The 17,909-nt window shown below is 53.7% G+C and overlaps 5 protein-coding genes across 5 annotated transcripts; 3 read left to right on the forward strand and 2 right to left on the reverse strand.

Annotated features, from left to right (window-relative positions):
- Positions 1-1,702: 1,702 nt before the first annotated feature.
- On the reverse strand, positions 1,703-3,232 carry mcsA (putative citrate synthase Cit1; the record flags this gene model as incomplete). The annotated part of the gene is made up of 3 exons (XM_056615138.1): positions 1,703-1,906; positions 1,959-3,104; positions 3,185-3,232. 3 exons carry the CDS (start codon positions 3,230-3,232, stop codon positions 1,703-1,705), a joined length of 1,398 nt encoding a protein of 465 aa, XP_056478110.1.
- A 2,434-nt stretch (positions 3,233-5,666) lies between these two features.
- On the forward strand, positions 5,667-9,090 carry N7532_002645 (putative mRNA-nucleus export ATPase (Elf1); the record flags this gene model as incomplete). The annotated part of the gene is made up of 4 exons (XM_056615139.1): positions 5,667-5,714; positions 5,758-7,753; positions 7,792-8,975; positions 9,037-9,090. The coding sequence occupies 4 exons, from the start codon at positions 5,667-5,669 to the stop codon at positions 9,088-9,090; spliced, it is 3,282 nt and encodes a 1,093-aa protein (XP_056478111.1).
- A 477-nt stretch (positions 9,091-9,567) lies between these two features.
- Positions 9,568-12,936, forward strand: N7532_002646 (beta-glucosidase; the record flags this gene model as incomplete). The annotated part of the gene is made up of 3 exons (XM_056615140.1): positions 9,568-10,269; positions 10,335-10,497; positions 10,553-12,936. 3 exons carry the CDS (start codon positions 9,568-9,570, stop codon positions 12,934-12,936), a joined length of 3,249 nt encoding a protein of 1,082 aa, XP_056478112.1.
- Positions 12,937-13,268: 332 nt separating this feature from the next.
- N7532_002647 (uncharacterized protein) lies at positions 13,269-14,358 on the reverse strand (the record flags this gene model as incomplete). Its single annotated transcript, XM_056615141.1, has 2 exons — positions 13,269-13,803; positions 14,291-14,358. 2 exons carry the CDS (start codon positions 14,356-14,358, stop codon positions 13,269-13,271), a joined length of 603 nt encoding a protein of 200 aa, XP_056478113.1.
- A 213-nt stretch (positions 14,359-14,571) lies between these two features.
- N7532_002648 (putative IgE-binding protein) lies at positions 14,572-15,237 on the forward strand (the record flags this gene model as incomplete). The annotated part of the gene is made up of 2 exons (XM_056615142.1): positions 14,572-14,820; positions 14,917-15,237. 2 exons carry the CDS (start codon positions 14,572-14,574, stop codon positions 15,235-15,237), a joined length of 570 nt encoding a protein of 189 aa, XP_056478114.1.
- Between the last annotated feature and the right edge of the window lie 2,672 nt (positions 15,238-17,909).

Genomic DNA, 17,909 nt, shown 5'->3' on the forward strand with positions numbered 1-17,909 from the left:
GCAATTTCCTCAGTATTTTCTGAGATTTTTTGGCGGGCTAACGTGATCCCGTACATTCTTATCATACCTATGGTTTGTATTTTTTATTATTATTAGCCTTAGTAGATACCGGATACCCCCAATGGATCTACTCCCGTTCTGAAATCTCTTCTCTCACCTATCACCTCATTTTTCACTCTTAACTTGTCCGAGGCGGCATGGTACATACTTGAGCGCAGCAAGTTATACGCAAGACTACTCAGATCTACGGGACCGTTCTTGGTGGTTCGTATTTATTCCTCCTCCTCCTCCTCCTCCTCGCTCCTTGTCTCACTCACTCACTCACTCACACACACACACACACACTCTCTCTCTCTCTCTCTCTCTCTCTATAGCACCTAATTCCTAGTACTTTCCACACGGTGCTAGCTCCCAGGATATCGAACGGATCTAGCCCGGATCTTCTGGCGACTTCCTTAAAGCCCACAGCTCCTCCCTTGAGATCAATTTGAAATCATAATGACCATTGACGATGAAAAGCGATTCTGCAGTCAACACCATAAAAGTCCCATTCTTGGATCCTCCGCAAATTTCGGTCGTCGATACGATATTCAGCTCTCTACTATTCCATCTTTCGTATCATAAACTCTTCACTTTGGACTGTCATTAATGACATTTTGGCAGTCGAGATCAGCACACCATGCACAAAACACCATTCAATTAAAAGCTGGCATCCGCTGACGTCTTTCTTCCATTCCCAGTCTTTATCCTTCAATAGTACTGTGACTACTGTTTTACTCGTTCCCTTTTGGACTTATTAAATTATTACATGACGCACATGACCGGTCCATTCTTACCATAGGGTAGTACGATTAGCTCCCCATCAATCTCATCACTAGTACCTTTGAAAAGTCATCTACACGGTAAGGTATTCCTTTCTATTTTCTTCCTTTACTTCGCGCCATCGCGTCGTCCGCCAGGCAGCATCGCTCAAACATACGCCCAGATTCATCATGCCACCACTGAGTATTTCATTGACCTCCTTATTTTGCCCTGGGCCACATAAGACAAGATACCGAATCTGGATTACCCAGCTCGCTAAAAATTCATTATTCTCGACCTTTTGCTTGTATCTTTCGCACATGTCACTCGCCTCATGAAATCCTCCCCCTTCCACTTCATAAACCCTCCCACCTCTCCAACCCAACCCAGCACCATGAACATCTAAACAAACAGCACCACAAGATAACCAGATAACATCCCGGATCCAACATCATCCCCATCCACTCTCATTGGAATAACTGAAGTAGGGTTACACGTGGTCGCCACTAGCGTCGATGCGGAGGTAACCCTGCCAGTGCGGCGGAGTGTGCACGAGTCAGGGTTATCGATGCGACACTAGTCTCAACATCCTAGCCTAAGTAGTAGTAGTAGTATGGAGGGAGAGGGGTAGAGGTAAGTTGTGCGAGTCGAGTATGGCTAATGGATGCCCAATGGTCTGGGCCGGTATTATTCTATTTTATGTTTTGTCGTGCTTACCGTACCTGTACCATCTGGACTTCACTGGTACACTGCTAGAAGTACAGAAAAGGGATACCTTTACACATACAAATACGATTGCTCGGAAAGTCATCTATTCAACATTCGACGCAAGTCTAAACAAGGAAACACGCTAGCATCATTTTCATAACTCTCACCTACCCTCCGAAATGGATCTGAATATCTATTTCTTCAGCAGACCCAGCAGGTTAATGCTCTTAGGACGCTCAATGGGCATACCCAGCGCCCGGTCCCAGATAAGCTGGACCAGCGGACCGAGGGTACGGCTAACGCCAAAGGCAACGGTGTAATACAGGGGCTGCTGGAAGCCGTAGTGGTGGAACAGGACGCCGGAGACGGCGTCGACGTTGGGGTGGGGGTTCTTCGTCTATTGTTTGAAACATTAGTTAGGCTCAATAGCGGGGTGAGTGTTGAGATACCTTTCCGTGCTCAGTCAAAACACCAGGAGCAACCTCCGAGTTCTTCTTAACGAGCTGGAAGACCGGGTTAGCCAGGACGTCGGGGCGAGTCGCGGCGAAGTCCATCAGGGCCTCGAAGCGGGGATCCGGCTTGCGCAGGACGCCGTGGCCGTAGCCCGGCACGACGCGCCCGGATTTCAGCGTGTCCCACAAGTAGGTGCGGACGTCTTCCTCGGTGAACTTGGTGCCGATGTGCTCCTGCATGGCTAAGATCCAGCGGAGGACTTCCTGCGCGGCGAGGCCGTGCAGCGGTCCGGCGAGACCCAGCAAGCCGGCAGAGTAGCTCAGGAAAGGATCCGACAGCGCGCTGCCGACGAGGTGTGTTGCGTGCGCAGAGACATTGCCGCCTTCGTGGTCGCCGTGGAGGGCGAGGTAGAGGCGGAGGAGGTCGTGGAAGTCCTCGTTCTGCTGTCCGCCCTTGCCGAGGAGTTCGGCGAAGTTGTAGGCCCAGTCTTGGGCGACGTCGAGCTTCTGGTGTCCGACGAGGTCGATTTCGTTGGGGCGGAAGACCAGTGCCGCGACGCGAGGGATCTTCGCTAGGAGCGAGATGCAGTCGTCGAAGGTGGGTTCCCAGTACTCAGCCTTGTTCAAGCCCTTTTCGTAGGCCTGCGCGAACTTGGACTCGGTGTTAAGCGCGGCGACGGCGACAGATAGCTGTGTCATTGGGTGCATGCTCTTGGGGAAGGACTTGATCATGTTGATGATGTGGGCGGGCAGCTCGGACTTTTCGGCCAGTTCGCGGGAGAAGGCGCGGACTTGGGAAGTCGAGGGGATCTGGCCCGTCAGCAGAAGCCAGAACATGGCTTCTGGGAGCATCTCCGTGCCGGAGGTACCCTTGGGCAGTTCCTTTTGGCAGTCTTTGATGGTTTTGCCGTGGAAGCGGATGCCCTCGTCGGCGTCCAGCACTGAGCCTTCCCAGAGCATGGCTTTCAGGCCGCGCATGCCGCCGATGACGTTGCCGACCTTGACCTCGCCGATGGTCTCGTCACTTTGCGCCTTCACCTGCTGCAGGAGCTCGCGCTTGGCGGGGATGACCTCCTTCAGGGTGGTTTTCAGGTCGGGCTCAGCGGTCGCATAATTGCGGGCTGAGAAGAGGGGGCGGGAGGCCTGGAGATGTTAACAATCCTGAGTCATTCAATTGATCCTACTCGAGAGGGTGAGAGCCTCGCACTCATAGAAATACTCACCTGGACCAGGCGGGAGGCGTGGCGGGTGGTTCTGAAGCTCAGCGCCATTGCGTACGCGGGAAATGGGTCCGGGGTAGAAGTGTGGGGGCGGGAGAGTCAATTGCGGGGAGGAAGAGCGAGAATGGAGGGATCCTGGAGGGTTTTGTTGTAGGACCAGCTCGGCCAGATGGAGAGGAGATGGAAGAGTCGCGGGATGAGAGAAAAGTAGGTAGTTGTGATCGCCGACTGGCATCTGACCGCTGGTCGGCTGGCCGCGGGGCTTCCATGCCAGTTCTACCGAGGCCCGGGGCGGCTGCATGCGGACGCACAGCTTGAGCGACATCGGCCTCAACGTACAGCGTCCTCATAATAGGAGAATAGCTCCTACTACTAGGGAATCGCATCATATAATTGTCTGTTCCCTTTTTTCTTTTCTGTCTCGTCTTCTTGCTAGTTGTCGTTGAATTTGCTGCACTTTCTTTGCCGCGGGGATATATCTCTACCGACTACCCGCTGAGCCGCGGGCGCCGAGGGCAGCGAAAGTCGGAGACAAGGAGAGACCGCACCCAAGTGGTCTGAGAGCCGGTCAGACAATTAAGCTACAGCTAGGGCTGGACGTTCGAGTCGGCATTCCGACCGACAGAGACCTTCAGTTATAGCTGCAAGGCAGTGTTCTTGTGCTGGTCGAAGAATATATACACGTGTGATCGGTGACGTAGGGGTTCACTGCCACGAGGACCCGGCTGGCAGCAGTATACTGAGAATATGTGCTATGTATTGCTGGATGAAATATGCCGTAGATTCTTTGTCTCGAGAAGTTCTTATTGTCTCGCGTTACACTGCAGCGTTGATGAGGTCTAACCGGTCAAGGGCTGTACACGTCGGCTATATCGCAGCCAGCAGCTCCAGGTCACGGTATTAGCAGAATGCATAAAGCTGATGAAGGATGCTGAGAAAGGGATAGGCTAGTGGCTAGCTTCTCAACATACAACAAGCCAAATTGAGATGTCCTATCTTCATGTGAGATCAGTTGGCCTTAGGCTGCAAGGCATGAATTTCAGGCAGGAAGTGAGGTGAATACAGGTGAACGCAGGGGGGTCCAGAGCTGACCGCAGGGTGTCATGTGATTTCCCGTGTAATCGCCCCACCCCCCTGCGCTCAGCTTTTACATGTTCTGTCACCTTACATTACCTGACACTTCAACAAAATAGTCATAATTCAATATATAATAAATACATTATATGATACAAATTTAGTATTTAATATAGTGAATTCAATATTTGAATATGCCGCGCTTTATCTAGTTATTAACTAGCTCTCTAACTGCTTATGTAGTAGCTCAAGCTCTAATCTCATTATCTCATTCTCCATCTTCGCTTTCTCAATTTCGACCCTCTTCCGTTCTAGCTCAAGCATCTCATACTGATAATCAAGCTCGGATTGACGTATATTACTGTCATCCTGGCCTTGACTATAAAGATTAATTGAGGCAGTACGACGAAGATCGCTTTGTGGAGTGGAGGATCGAGGGGTGCTTAAACTAGTTAGTAACCAGTTAAAAAAGAAGGTTGCATATACTAACCTCGAACGACTGCGTGATCTACTTCCCCGGGGACGATTTACTGGAGATCTGCCCCGCGCAGCACTAGTAGATCGAATTGGATGACCTGACGAAGAGAAGTCATAAAGAATGCGATCTTCTTTAGGTACCCTTTGCCGTCGTTGTTCGATTTGTTGCTGCTCTGCATGTCGACGAGCAAGGCTTCCTATATATTAGGAATTAGTTAGTAACTAATTAGTAGTTAATTTCTGTACTTAATACACACTTCCTCGTTGTTGATTCCTCTGAATACGAGTCGTTATATCAGTTGATCTGTATGTATGGCGGACACCCCAATTTTACTGTTGTGATACCAAAACGTATTGGTCCTATATAGGTAATTAATGGAGCCCCCTGCGCTCAGCACCGCCAAGTGTCATGTGATTTGCCCCACCCCCCTGCGCTCAGCTTGAGAGCACCCTGGGCTCACCTGGATTCTGAAGGCATCCATTTTGTTTGCCTTATTGCCTTACCGCCTTACCTCTCAGGCTGTATAATGATCCACTGATAAGACTAGCCCCATCGGGCTAGGCCCGCCCATGGCAATCTGCGGGCGCCTGATTGGGCCGCTGCGGTCGCCTCCCAAACAAAAAAAAAAAATTGTAAGCAGATCCATGCGCTGTGCTCTCCCTTCCTTACTCTCCCCTCTCTGTACAGTCTTGGTGGTTTGGTGTCTGTGGTTGCTGTTCTCCTGTTGCGCGATTCTTCCGCCACATCACCGCTGAATCGCATCCATCACTTCTCCCGTTCGTTCCTATTTTTTCTCGTTTGTCGGGCCCAGGCAGCGCCCCGCCCCGCCATTCATCGCGGGCTTCTCGACCCTTTCCTTTCGCCCCGTCCTTTGGACTTTGGATATATATTTGCGCGAGACTCTCGAATAATTCGAGTCGCCGCTGCGAGACAATGCCACACACCGTCTCGCCCTCTGATACCCCGGCCATGCCAACCATCGTCTCCAAAACCCCCCTCCGGGGTCCCCCCCACCACCGAAGAGATTTCTTCCCTCCTGAACACAATCTTCAACGCCGAGACCTCCCAGCAGTCCCTCGACGCTTCCTACGCGCTCACCAACCTGCTAATAAACAGCGTCGGATGCGCCGGTCTCCTCAACTACGATGTCCTCGCGGAGGCCCGCAAGGCCGCCACCGATAAGAAGAATGGCGCCAAGCGGGAGAGTGCCATGTTGATCATTGGCGCCCTCTTCGAGCGTTTCCCCCGCGAGTTCCCGCTGAGTGAAGCGATCTTCCTGCTCCAGGACCAGGGCCTGCTGAGCGTCGTCCTGGATTCGCTGGCCGACAAGGGCGCCGTCGTGCGCGACGCTGCGCAGTATGCCGTGGACGCCCTCTTCGCTTGCCTCAGCCCCGAGGCTATGGTCAACGCCTTACTGCCCGCCTTGGAGGCCTACCTCGGCAAGGGTAGCGGCAAGTGGCAGGGTTTCGTCGGTGGCTTCTCTCTGCTGGAGAAGATGGCCGTCAAGGCCCAGATGGGCACCGGCACCATGGAGGAGGAGCGTGAGAAGGATCTGCTGCGCGAGGCTCTGGGTAAGACTCTGAAGGAGATGATCCCCATTGTCGAGAACGGCATGCACGATCTGAAGAGCGAGGTCGCCAAGATCTCCACCAAGACCATGAACGCTCTCACCACCCTGCTCTCGAACGACGATGTTGCCCCGCGCATCCCGCTGCTCATTAAGACCATGGAGCAGCCGTCGCCTCAGACTCTCCAGAAAGCCATCCACGCCCTGTCCCAGACCACCTTCGTTGCTATTGTCACCTCACCCGTGCTCGCCCTTCTGACCCCCCTGCTCGAGCGATCCTTGAACGCCCCGACTACCCCACAAGAAACCCTCCGTCAGACCGTCGTCGTCGTGGAGAACTTGACCAAGTTGGTCCACGACCCCGCCGAGGCCCGTACTTTCCTTCCCAAGCTCCAGCCTGGTGTGAAGGCCGTCAAAGATCGTGCCTCCCTCCCCGAGGTTCGTGAGTTGGCCACCCGTGCCCTCGATGTCATGGACAAGGCTATGGCCGACAAGGATGTCGCTTCCGGCTCCGTCTCCAAGACCACCCCCGAGGATGTCCTCGCGGTTCTGAACCCCAAGATTCAGGAGCAGGGCGGTCTCATTGGGTTTGGCGATGCCAAGTTCCACGATCTGACCAAGAACTTCATTGCCGGTATGGTCCGCGAGGATGTCAACTCTCGCATGCTGGACCGCATCCCCGCTTCCATCGGCCCCTACCTCCGTGGTCTGCTCCCCGAAGAGAACATCGAGGCTATCAACACTGCTATCCAGGCTCACTTTGTTGCCGAGGATGAGCGCAAGTTCGGCAAGCCCGTTCAGGCTGACCCCAACGAGGTGGTAATTGTTAACGCCAACTTCTCTCTGGCCTACGGTGGCATGCTTCTGCTGTCGCACACCAACCTGCGCCTTGTCAAAGGTCACCGCTACGGTCTCTGCGGTCGCAACGGTGCCGGAAAGTCGACCCTGATGCGCAGTATCGCCAACGACAAACTGGAAGGTTTCCCTCCTCCCGAAGAAGTCCGCACCTGCTTCGTCGAGCACAACCAGGGCGAGGATGCTGACCTGAGCATCCTGGAATATGTCTCCAAGGATCCCGCGGTCGCTGGAGCGGGCAAGGAGCACATCAGCAGTGTCCTGCTCGAGTTCGGCTTCACTGACGGCCCCGAGGGTCGCCAGTCCCAGCCCGTCGGTTCCCTGTCTGGTGGTTGGAAGATGAAGCTTGCTCTGGCCCGTGCCATGCTTCTGAAGGCTGATGTCCTGCTTTTGGACGAACCTACTAACCATCTGGATGTTGCCAACGTCAAGTGGTTGCAAGAGTACCTGAAGAAGCACACCGATATCACCAGCTTGATCGTCTCTCACGACTCCGGCTTCCTCGACGAAGTTTGTACTGATATCTACCACTACGAGCAGAAGAAGCTGGTCTGCTACCCGGGTAACCTTGCCGATTTCGTCAAGGTCAACCCCGAGGGTAAGAGCTACTATACCCTGTCTGCTTCTACCGTGCAGTTCAAGTTCCCGCCCCCGGTATCCTGTCCGGTATCAAGTCCAACACCCGTGCCATTCTTCGTATGAGCAACTGCTCTTACACCTATCCCGGCGCCCCCAAGCCCTCTCTGCAGGATGCCTCCCTGTCTCTCTCTCTCTCCTCTCGCGTCGCTATCATTGGTGGTAACGGTGCGGGTAAGTCCACCTTTATCAAGATGTTGACTGGTGAGACCATTCCCCAGAGCGGCAAGGTCGAGAAGCACCCCAACCTTCGTATTGGTTACATCAAGCAGCATGCTCTGGAGCACGTTGAGATGCACCTGGAGAAGACTCCCTCCCAGTACATCATGTGGCGTTACGCCAACGGTGACGATCGCGAGGTTTTCCTCAAGCAGACCCGTATCCTGACCGATGCCGACAAGGCCCAGCTTGAGACCCCAATTGACCTGGGCGACGGCCGTGGACCTCGTCGGATCGAGACCCTGATCGGTCGTCAAAAGTACAAGAAGACGTTCCAATACGAGGTCAAGTGGGTTGGACTGCTCCCTAAGTTCAACACGATGATTTCCCGCGAAACCCTGGTCGAGCGCGGTTTCTTCAAGATGGTGCAGGAGTTCGACGATCACGAGGCCTCCCGCGAGGGTCTGGGTTTCCGTATTCTCGATCCCAAGACCATCTCCAAGCACTTCGAGGACGTCGGTCTCGACCCTGAGATTGCCAACCACAACGAGATTTCTGGTCTCTCTGGTGGTCAGAAGGTCAAGGTCGTGCTTGCCGGTGCCATGTGGAACAACCCCCACTTGCTGGTCCTGGACGAGCCGACTAACTTCTTGGACCGTGACTCCCTCGGTGGTCTTGCCGTTGCCATTCGCGACTTCAAGGGTGGTGTCGTGATGATTTCTCACAACGAGGAGTTCGTCGGCGCCCTCTGCCCCGAGCAGCTGCATATTGCCGATGGCCGTGTCGTCAGCCGCACCAACACTGCCGTCAGCCTCGACCGTTTCGAGGACAGCGCTACCAACTCACCTTCCGCCCCCGGCACTCCTGCTGCTGCCTCTGCCAACACCAGCGCCGCGCCTTCTGCCGTCAACTCTGGCGCCGAGGATGGCGGCGAGCTGAAGTTCCGTGCCAAGAAGAAGAAGAAGATGACTCGTGCTCAGCTCAAGGAGCGCGAGACTCGTCGTCGTCTTCGTCACATTGAATGGGTATGTTTTTCTCACTTACTTGCACACAATTTCATCGCCTTTTGCTCACATTTTACATCAGCTCAACTCCCCCAAGGGAACCCCCAAGCCTGCCGACACCGACGACGAGGAGTAAGAAGTATCCATAAGGTTCTTCGTAATGTTGCCATGTTGATTCTTATTTCCTTGCATGAATGCCTTCTGGGTCTGATTTCGCATGGGACTGATAGACGGCGTTTGGGATTTTCCTTTAGTAGTAGATATGCATCGTTAAGACCGCGATTATGATTGTCGGTCATGAACAAAAGTTATCAATGAATTCTTCAATTTTTTCCAGCTTCGTGCAATAGCATTTTTGAATCCCTGCTCGACGTACCTCGTACTCGTATAGTCGCCGTGTTTTATGTATACTTCGGCTGGTCAAATTGATCGATCCCGTTTGCGGGGGGTCACCTGACCGACCCCATACCGCATCACCAGAAATTCCCAAACAGGACTGCAGCTTACCCTTGATTCCCAGGCCACAAAATTGCGCGCCAAATCCTCGAAATTCCTCGCAGCATGCGAACGAGCACGCGTTAAATGCCCGCTCAGCCCAATCGGATCCGCAGCGATGGCCAGATCCCGCGCTAAGGCCGATGCGCGTCGCGGTAAATACGAGTCGCTCGATAGCGAGATCCCTGACGAAGCGACCGATACGCCTGCGAGTCCGGAGTACAGCTCCGGCGCCAATGCGAATGCGAATACTGTGAGACCACCGCCGAATACTGAGAAGGACCTACCGCATCCTGACGACCTCGATTTGTTGTCGTCTGGCGATGAGCTCGAGAACGTGACCAGTGCCGACGTCAAGCTCCTACCCTTGCCTCCGCATGATACGAGAAAAGGACCGGTACGTGGTCGATATGCGCACGGGCATGGCTCGGTCAGATTCGAGACGCCTGGTGAAAGCTCGTCGAGTTCGCGGGAACCAAGCCAAAGCGAAGGAGATGCAGTCCCCGTGCCGACGGAACAGCGAGATGTCGGGAAGCGAATTGAGAAATTCCTTGAGACGGAACGACGGAATGTTCTCGCGGAGGCGTTCCGGACGGATATCGAGGATGCCAATACCGACTTTGTGCTTAGTGATGAAGAGGATGACTACGGGGTTCCATTGAAGGACGAGCCGAAGTGGATGTCTAGATGGCGTGCTGTGTTCGGCCAGCGGTCCTGGTGGCACATTCTCTTCTTTGCTGTCGCTGCTATTATGGCCATGTGGCTGGCCATGAAAGGACTTGTTTGGATCCGTGGGGAGAGGAATGTGGAGGGTAACTATGTAAGTTCTATTCGGGTCTATTTGGATTTTGCTCCGCTGCATGGAACGGTGACTGATGGGTTTAGCACTCTGTGCCTTGGTATCCTACTCCGCTGGGCGGTACGAGCCCGGCTTGGAGGGAGAGTTATCAGAAGGCAAAAGGGATGGTTGAGAGGATGAGTCTAATCGAGAAGGTCGGCGTTACGACGGGAACGGGCTGGGAGATGGGCCTTTGTGTGGGCAATACTGGTATGAATATCCTTGTTTTCTGTTTGATGCTTATGTGTGCTTATACTGTCCATAGAAGCTGCTGCGTCTGTTGGCTTCCCCTCCCTGTGTCTCCAGGATGGCCCCCTCGGCCTACGATTCGCAGACAACATCACTGCATTCCCTGCTGGTATCACGACAGGAGCTACATGGAACCGTGCTCTGATGCGGGCTCGAGGATCCTCCCTCGGCCGGGAAGCTCGCGCCAAGGGTGTGAATGTTCTCCTCGGTCCATCCATCGGTGCAATGGGATTGATGCCAGCTGGTGGTCGGAACTGGGAATCCTTCGGGTCTGATCCTGTTCTGCAGGCTGTTGCTGCAGCCGAGACTATCCAAGGCATTCAGCACATCGGTGTGATGGCCACAGCGAAACACTTCGTTCTCAATGAACAGGAACATTTCCGTCAACCAAACGAGGGAAGTGCCTATGCTGTCTCATCTAACATCGACGACCGTGCCCTCCATGAGGTCTTCGTTTGGCCTTTTGCAGAGAGTATCCGAGCGGATGTTGCCAGCGTGATGTGTGCATATCAACGGGTCAATAGCAGCTATTCTTGTGAAAACAGTAAACTGCTTAACGGGATCCTCAAAGATGAACTCGGTTTCCAGGGCTTCGTCCAGTCTGACTGGCTAGCACAGCGGTCCGGCGTGCAGAGTGCTCTCAGTGGCCTCGATATGAGCATGCCCGGTGATGGTCTTGGATGGGCAGATGGTAAAGCTCTTTGGGGACCGCAAATGACTGCCGCAGCGCTGAACACATCTGTCCCTATGGACCGCTTGAACGATATGGTAACTCGTATTGTTGCATCATGGTTTCATTTCCGTCAAGACCTATGGGAGGGCGGCCCCAACTTTTCATCGTGGACAAACGAGACGATGGGCAGACTACATCCCGGCAGCCCAGATGATGATTCCTGGGAGGCCGTCAATCACTTCGTCAACGCGCGCAAGTCCCCTGGATCCAAGCTGCATTCTGATGTCGCTCGACAAGTTGCGGCCGAGGGCACCGTTCTCTTGAAGAACGTGAACAGCACACTCCCGCTCTCTCGAAAGGTCTCCAGCCCGAATGGAAAATATCGTATCGGTATCTATGGCGAAGATGCAGGTCCTGGAAACGGACCTAACGCTTGCGCTGATCGCGGCTGCAATCAGGGAACTCTCGCCTCGGGCTGGGGCAGCGGCGCCGTGGACTTCCCCTACCTCGTCAGTCCCTGGGAAGCTCTTAAATTCGCATGGCCAGCCGACAAGGTCGAGGTCAAAGACTACCTGACCAATAATGTCGCCTACGAAAACCTGCTCGAGCAAGACCTGTGCATCGTATTTGTAAACTCCGACGGCGGCGAAGGCTTCATCCACAGCGACGACATCAACGGTGATCGCAATGACTTATTCTTACAACGCAACGGCACAGAACTAGTCGACGGCGTCGCACGACATTGCGGAGGTGGCCGAGGCCGCACCGTCGTCGTGGTACACTCCGTCGGTCCCGTCGTGCTAGAGCCCTGGATCGACCTCCCAGGCGTTCACGCCGTTCTCTACGCGAACCTGCCCGGCCAAGAAAGTGGCCACGCCCTCGTCGACGTGCTCTTCGGTGACGTCGACGCCAGCGGCCGTCTGCCCTACACCATAGGTCGATCTCTGGAGGACTACGGGCCTGGTGCGCAAATCCTGTACGAGACCGACGATCGTGCTCCCCAGATGGACCTGAGTCAGGGTTTGTACATGGATTATCGATACTTTGATCGGCACAACATCACGCCGCGCTATGAGTTCGGTTACGGACTTTCCTACACGACCTTTGAGTTCGCAGATCTTCGCATCAACCCCCTTCAGGAGAAGTCTCGGCTGCCGCATTCGCGCGTCGATAGCGATATCGATCCCCCTTCCTACCCCCGACGCCGTGAACGGGCGGAGGACTGTCTCTTCCCGAAGGACCTGAAGGTTCTTTCCAAATACATCTATCCCTACCTACGCGATACATCCGGCACCGAAAAGGGCGAATACCCCTACCCAGACGGCTACGACACGAAACAAAAACCATCTGAGGCAGGAGGCGGACTGGGCGGAAATCCATCTCTGTGGGAAGCCATGCTCGAACTCTCCGTTAAGGTAACCAACACCGGCAAACGGGCGGGCAAAGAAGTCGTCCAGATCTATGTCTCCTTCCCAGACGAGGTAGTCGAACACCGCGGCATAAGCTGGACGCGCGAAAAGATCGACTTTCCCGTCCGTGTGCTCCGCAACTTTGAGAAAGTGACTCTCGAGGCGGGCGAGAGCACCGTCGTCAATATGACACTCTCGCGGAAGGATCTCAGTTACTGGAGTGTTCGCGCGCAGAACTGGGTCCTGCCTACAGATGGCGCGTTTAAAATCTGGGCTGGACGCAGTTCTCGGGACTTGCCGCTCGTGGCTGACTACTAGCTCGACCTACTAGCGCAGCTCTGAAGATTTTGTTTTCTGAAGGTCTGCCCCATAGCGAGATTTTTGCTTGCGTTGTATTTTTATTTTTTGACAAGGGTTCCGCCCTGATCTCGTTTAGCGATGGGGATTTGGGCGTTACGGCCATGGCAACATGATGAACATAGAACATTTACGATTCTAGCTCAATGAAAACAAAAATCCAAATACATAGTTTCTTCTCTAGGGCAGTGTCTATACTTGGGAAAGTACCACGCGGACCTATAAATAAGCACCTTCGATTCTTTCTGCCTGTCCAGCCCGCACTAGCACTGAGACACCCCACTAAGCCAGCCCTAGCAACCTCCAAGAATCGTGGCGGTGCCGACCTTCCTCCAGCGACGATCTCTCACTTTGCTGTCACACGCAGATTGCGCCAATTCTTCCAGACCAGCGCCATGCCCACGTTCTCCACCGGAGTAAAGCTCTGGACATGCAGGGATGGCATCTCCCTGGAGGGGATCAGCAGTGCCCTGTAGCCCGATGGCAATCTCGATGGCAGGTCGAGATACGGGGAACTCCGTCTCGCCCGGGGCAAGGCCGCCGTTGATCGCCGGCTGATCGGGAGCTCTCCTGAATGTGATGTCAAGTCCGTCTAACCCCCGGAGACAAAGTGGATCACGGTCGTGGACCCGCGTCTGCCTGTCGCCACGGCCATTGAGCCACACTGGCACGGAGGATTTTTTCCGGACGAGCTCTCGCGATGCTCGATGCTCGATGCTCGACCCTGAAAGCGACCGGGCCGTGGGCGATTGGTAAGAGACGGCGATCCCTACTGCCTTCTGCAGGCACGTTGGCTTGTCTGAAACGACCCACCTGTCAGGGTCTTCGCTTGGGTCCTTTCAGAGATCGGATACGTCTCAGGGGTGACCCAGGGTCCAGAATCAGAACCGCGTAATGGTCAAATTTCCTCGCAATCTATCTACAACTCTAGGGATCATGGGGAGGCGGAAAAAGATGATGATAGGAAGCAGCGACTGCGCATCGTCGCCGAATTATCCGCGCAAATAGCGTTCAGGAACCCTGGCGGTGGCTGTCGATCACCGCAGACGCTGTGGAGACTTCAGCAGCGCATGTCTCAGGGTCGTATCTTCCAATCACCTCTCCGTGTTCCTGAACCGACTGCTCAAAACAGGAATTTCTAGAGCATGTTTTCCTTATGGAATCAACCGACAACCAGTGCCCGTCTGCCCACTCATTGGCCAATGCCTTTGCTGAACTCGGCGCTATTCCTAAAATCGACAGTCCCGATGTACTTTCCTGCTCACGCAGGCTCAGCCCTGGTTGCCGATCGCACGGCCGCCGACGGCAAGCTTACAAGTCCATGATATCAGTTACTTTTCTAGGGTAGTACTGTCGCAGTGAAGCAGGTTCCATGTCGATCATTTCGCTTGTTTGGTGGTCAGGACCGTCAATGGAGACCCTAGCCCGGCGCATAGGGGCAATGCAGTCGAGGAGGTGGAATATAAAACTCGCTCGCACGGTGGGGATTGAACCTCGATATCATTTATAGACTCCCATCTGCCTCCACGTTCCATTCTGTTTCCCATCATTCCTCTCACAAACAGTCTTTACATACACCACCTACTTTCGCTCAAAATGAAGGTCTCCGCCCTCCTCGCTCTCGTTCCTCTGGCCGCCGCCCTCCCCGGCCGCCGCCAGGAGTCTTCTTCCTCCGGCTCCTTCGGCGTCACCGCCGCTCGCTCCGGCTCGCCCATCCACTTCCTCCCTCTGACTGCCTCCGGCTCCCACTTCTATCTCGGCGGCGAGAGCCAGACCTACTGCCCCGACGGTGTCCCCTGCACCCAGTCGACCAACGACACCATCCTGACCGGCTCCCACTACCTTGTACGTCCCTTCCGCATGACATTCTTCACCTGCCCCTACTAATGAATTTTAGGACGTCATCGTCCCCGGTGGCCAGGAGATTTACGTCGCCGCCAGCGGCGCCCTCTCCTTCACCACCCCCACTCCGGCTACATCCCCCCCGGCTCCTCCGAGGGCCCTTTCAAGCACACCCCCGGCAAGAACGGCGGCCTCGGCACCTGGAGCTACGGCCAAGGCTTCATGGCCTGCCCCACCACCAACGGGACCGCCGTTCCCTACAGCCGCCGCCGCATCGCCCCTGCCGCCGCTAGCTACCAGGTCTTCTCTGCTCAGCAGAACGCTACCGTCCCCACTGGCAACGTTGGTGACTGCCTTGGCTTCGATGCCCTGGCTGTTCCTGTCTCCAACACCACCCAGCCTGCTTGGGAGTACATCTAAGCTGTTCACTCGTCGTGAGTAGGAGATGTTGCTTTGAGGTACTTGTTAGTATGGTCGGGCGAGCTCGAGTTTTGGATTGAGTCCTGGAGATTCGGTTCGGGATGGGTTGCACTCGATAATTGTATATTGAATTTAGTTGTGCATATTGCTGTATTACGCGCCACACTCACTTATGAAGTCTTAATATAGACATGTCTCGTACGGAGAGAATGAATACCTGTTGGAGTGAAGACGCTACCCTGTCTCTCCCAATTCCGTCATTATTACGATTGTGAATGTAGCATCACACGATTGAATTTATAGTAGCACACTTGTGTAAGGTTTGTGCTAGGAAAGTCTTAACATTCAACTGAATACGAATAGGTCTTACACTGTCTCATCCTGCGCATTGTCTGTAGTCGTGGCCTTGTCGCCAAAAGGGGTGCCAATGTCTCCTTCGGCAAACTTTCAAACATAGTGAGGGCTTGGCTTTTCCTTTCAGTTACATGGAAAGCCGAAGAACATTGCTGAAGAATCCGGGGTGGGTGTTTCAGCTTCATAGTCGTTGGACATCTTTTCAGCGTCGTTTAGGGGCTATTTCTTGACCCCGGCTCTCAACACTCATGAAAATTGTGCTTCGATAATCTCTCCTAAAAGGGCTTCCCTAAGTTTCCCATGCCATATTTTGCATTGTTTTGTGGCGATATTGTCATTGATGCCTTCCCGAGCACATTTCCCTACCATGAGTATGCGAAGTGTAGTGGTTACCTTAGGGTACTGGCGGACTTTTGATAGCGATACGTTCTAGCAGTTAGAAGTTATCCCCTCTGTCAAAGACACCGTTTGCGCCTCACTTCATCAGGCCTGGCACAAGCGCCAAAGACGATATGATAATGAACATGGCGAATGGACGAGGAAAGAGAGAAGCTTCTATTGACTCCCTGAAGTCGGGTCACATGTTAGTCCAGCTGCCTATATATAGATCGCGGCAGTCCTTCATCCATTTATCACCCATCGCTCATTCATCATCTCTGTGTTGTCTGCTAACAGCTCTGCTACCTAGACCAGATGACTGCGCTGGCACATGGCAGCTGCACGGGAAAGAGATTTATCTGCTCGAAAGGGTTCGACCATCCTGAGCGCCTTACCCTGGGGCTGTAACGCTAATTGGATTGGCCCTTGATTATTCTTGAGGCTAATATTCCGAAAAGCAAGACATCTTCGAGCAAATGTGGCTTGGTGGTTTGCGGACCAATACGGCCACGCCAAGGCTGTGATACTTGGACTTTTAACGGACATAGTACGAACTGGGTATTGTCTACCCTAGCCGACCCAAACCCCGACGTTGTGTTCGGAGCTTTTGTTGACGACGACGTGACCACAGCGGAAAGTGTTGCCGATTTCATTGCCTGCATTTGATTGACCGAAAGAAAGGGGGTGTCCAAAAGGTGGCGAATCTTCATTGGAGTCGAGAACAAAAGCAGACATTTAAGTGCACAAAAGGGTTCCTGAAGCGTGTCAACCTGGTCTAAAAGAATACGAATATCTAGTAGTACCTGGCTACCGATGTCTCTAGTCACGACCTGGGAGAAGTGTTGTTCCAAATCCATAACCGATTGGCTGGCACCGGGTTGTCATTTGCGACATCACACGGTGAGCATGCGTAATTTTTGCCTTGACCGGTGTCGAAAGCCGTTTTACTATATCGAAGAAAGAAGCTCTAGTGGCGCGCCCCTTTGTGTGAGAATTCATCGTGCTCACTGGCTATTGACAGATGGAGCTATCACAACACCGGCCAAGGAGTCTCCAATGCTCTAGTTTACCTCTGGGAGGTCAACACATATCCTACCTCATTGTGGCTCAGTCACCTATTCGACTGTCTGGTCATTTGCCAGTCCTCTGTTTGATCAGTTCCTGGTTACCCAATCCGTGCGCGACATCCTCTCAGATCTCAAACGGTGCATTTCCAGCGAATTAATCCCTCATCGTGCGGGCTACAAGACATTCACACGCGGCCAATCAGAGCACCAGAGCAGGCATGGTGTGACCGTCCTTGAGGTCAGTTTCGGGCTTCAGCAGTGCGAATGACACCAGGATGTGGTTATATACCTTGCACTTGCGTCGGGCTTACCCATTACGTCGAGGAGCCTACCGCAAACCTCCTCATCTACGTCAAACACAGCGCATTAGAGGCGCTCTCGGCCAACCTTCACTGTCCGTGGCTGCACCCCAGCTTCTGCTTCTACTATCCGCTCTCATTATTTCTTGTTCTCTCTTCCTCTCCCTCCAGAGGACACGATTTGAACAAAACCAACTGTTTAAACCCAAAGCTGAAGGCTTTCGCCCAATCTCCCTCATCAATTCCTGTCGGCTAACAGAACACTGGTTGCAAGGCCATTGCATCGGTTCAGATCATAGGCCGGCTGCTGGCCCGGTTTACTGGCTCCTTCAGCCGGCTTATTTGTCACTTTTGGAGGAAAGGTCGAAGTTGGAGAGCCTGGAACGGGCGCGAGCGCAAACCCGTGATTCAGCATTATTTTGCAGAACGACCGATTCGATTCGTCGCGATTGAACGAAGATGGTTGAAGCGCGTATTGCGGCTGCTATTGCTTCAGCGTACCCTGGGAACAGCTTTAAAATCTGCGAGCATATGACACTGTGTGAAAGTCGACAAGTTGAGGTTAGATTTACAG

Source organism: Penicillium argentinense (assembly GCF_028826775.1).
Source record: "Penicillium argentinense strain IBT 30761 chromosome Unknown utg000003l_segment0_segment0, whole genome shotgun sequence".
In the NCBI taxonomy this organism is placed as follows: domain Eukaryota; kingdom Fungi; phylum Ascomycota; class Eurotiomycetes; order Eurotiales; family Aspergillaceae; genus Penicillium; species Penicillium argentinense.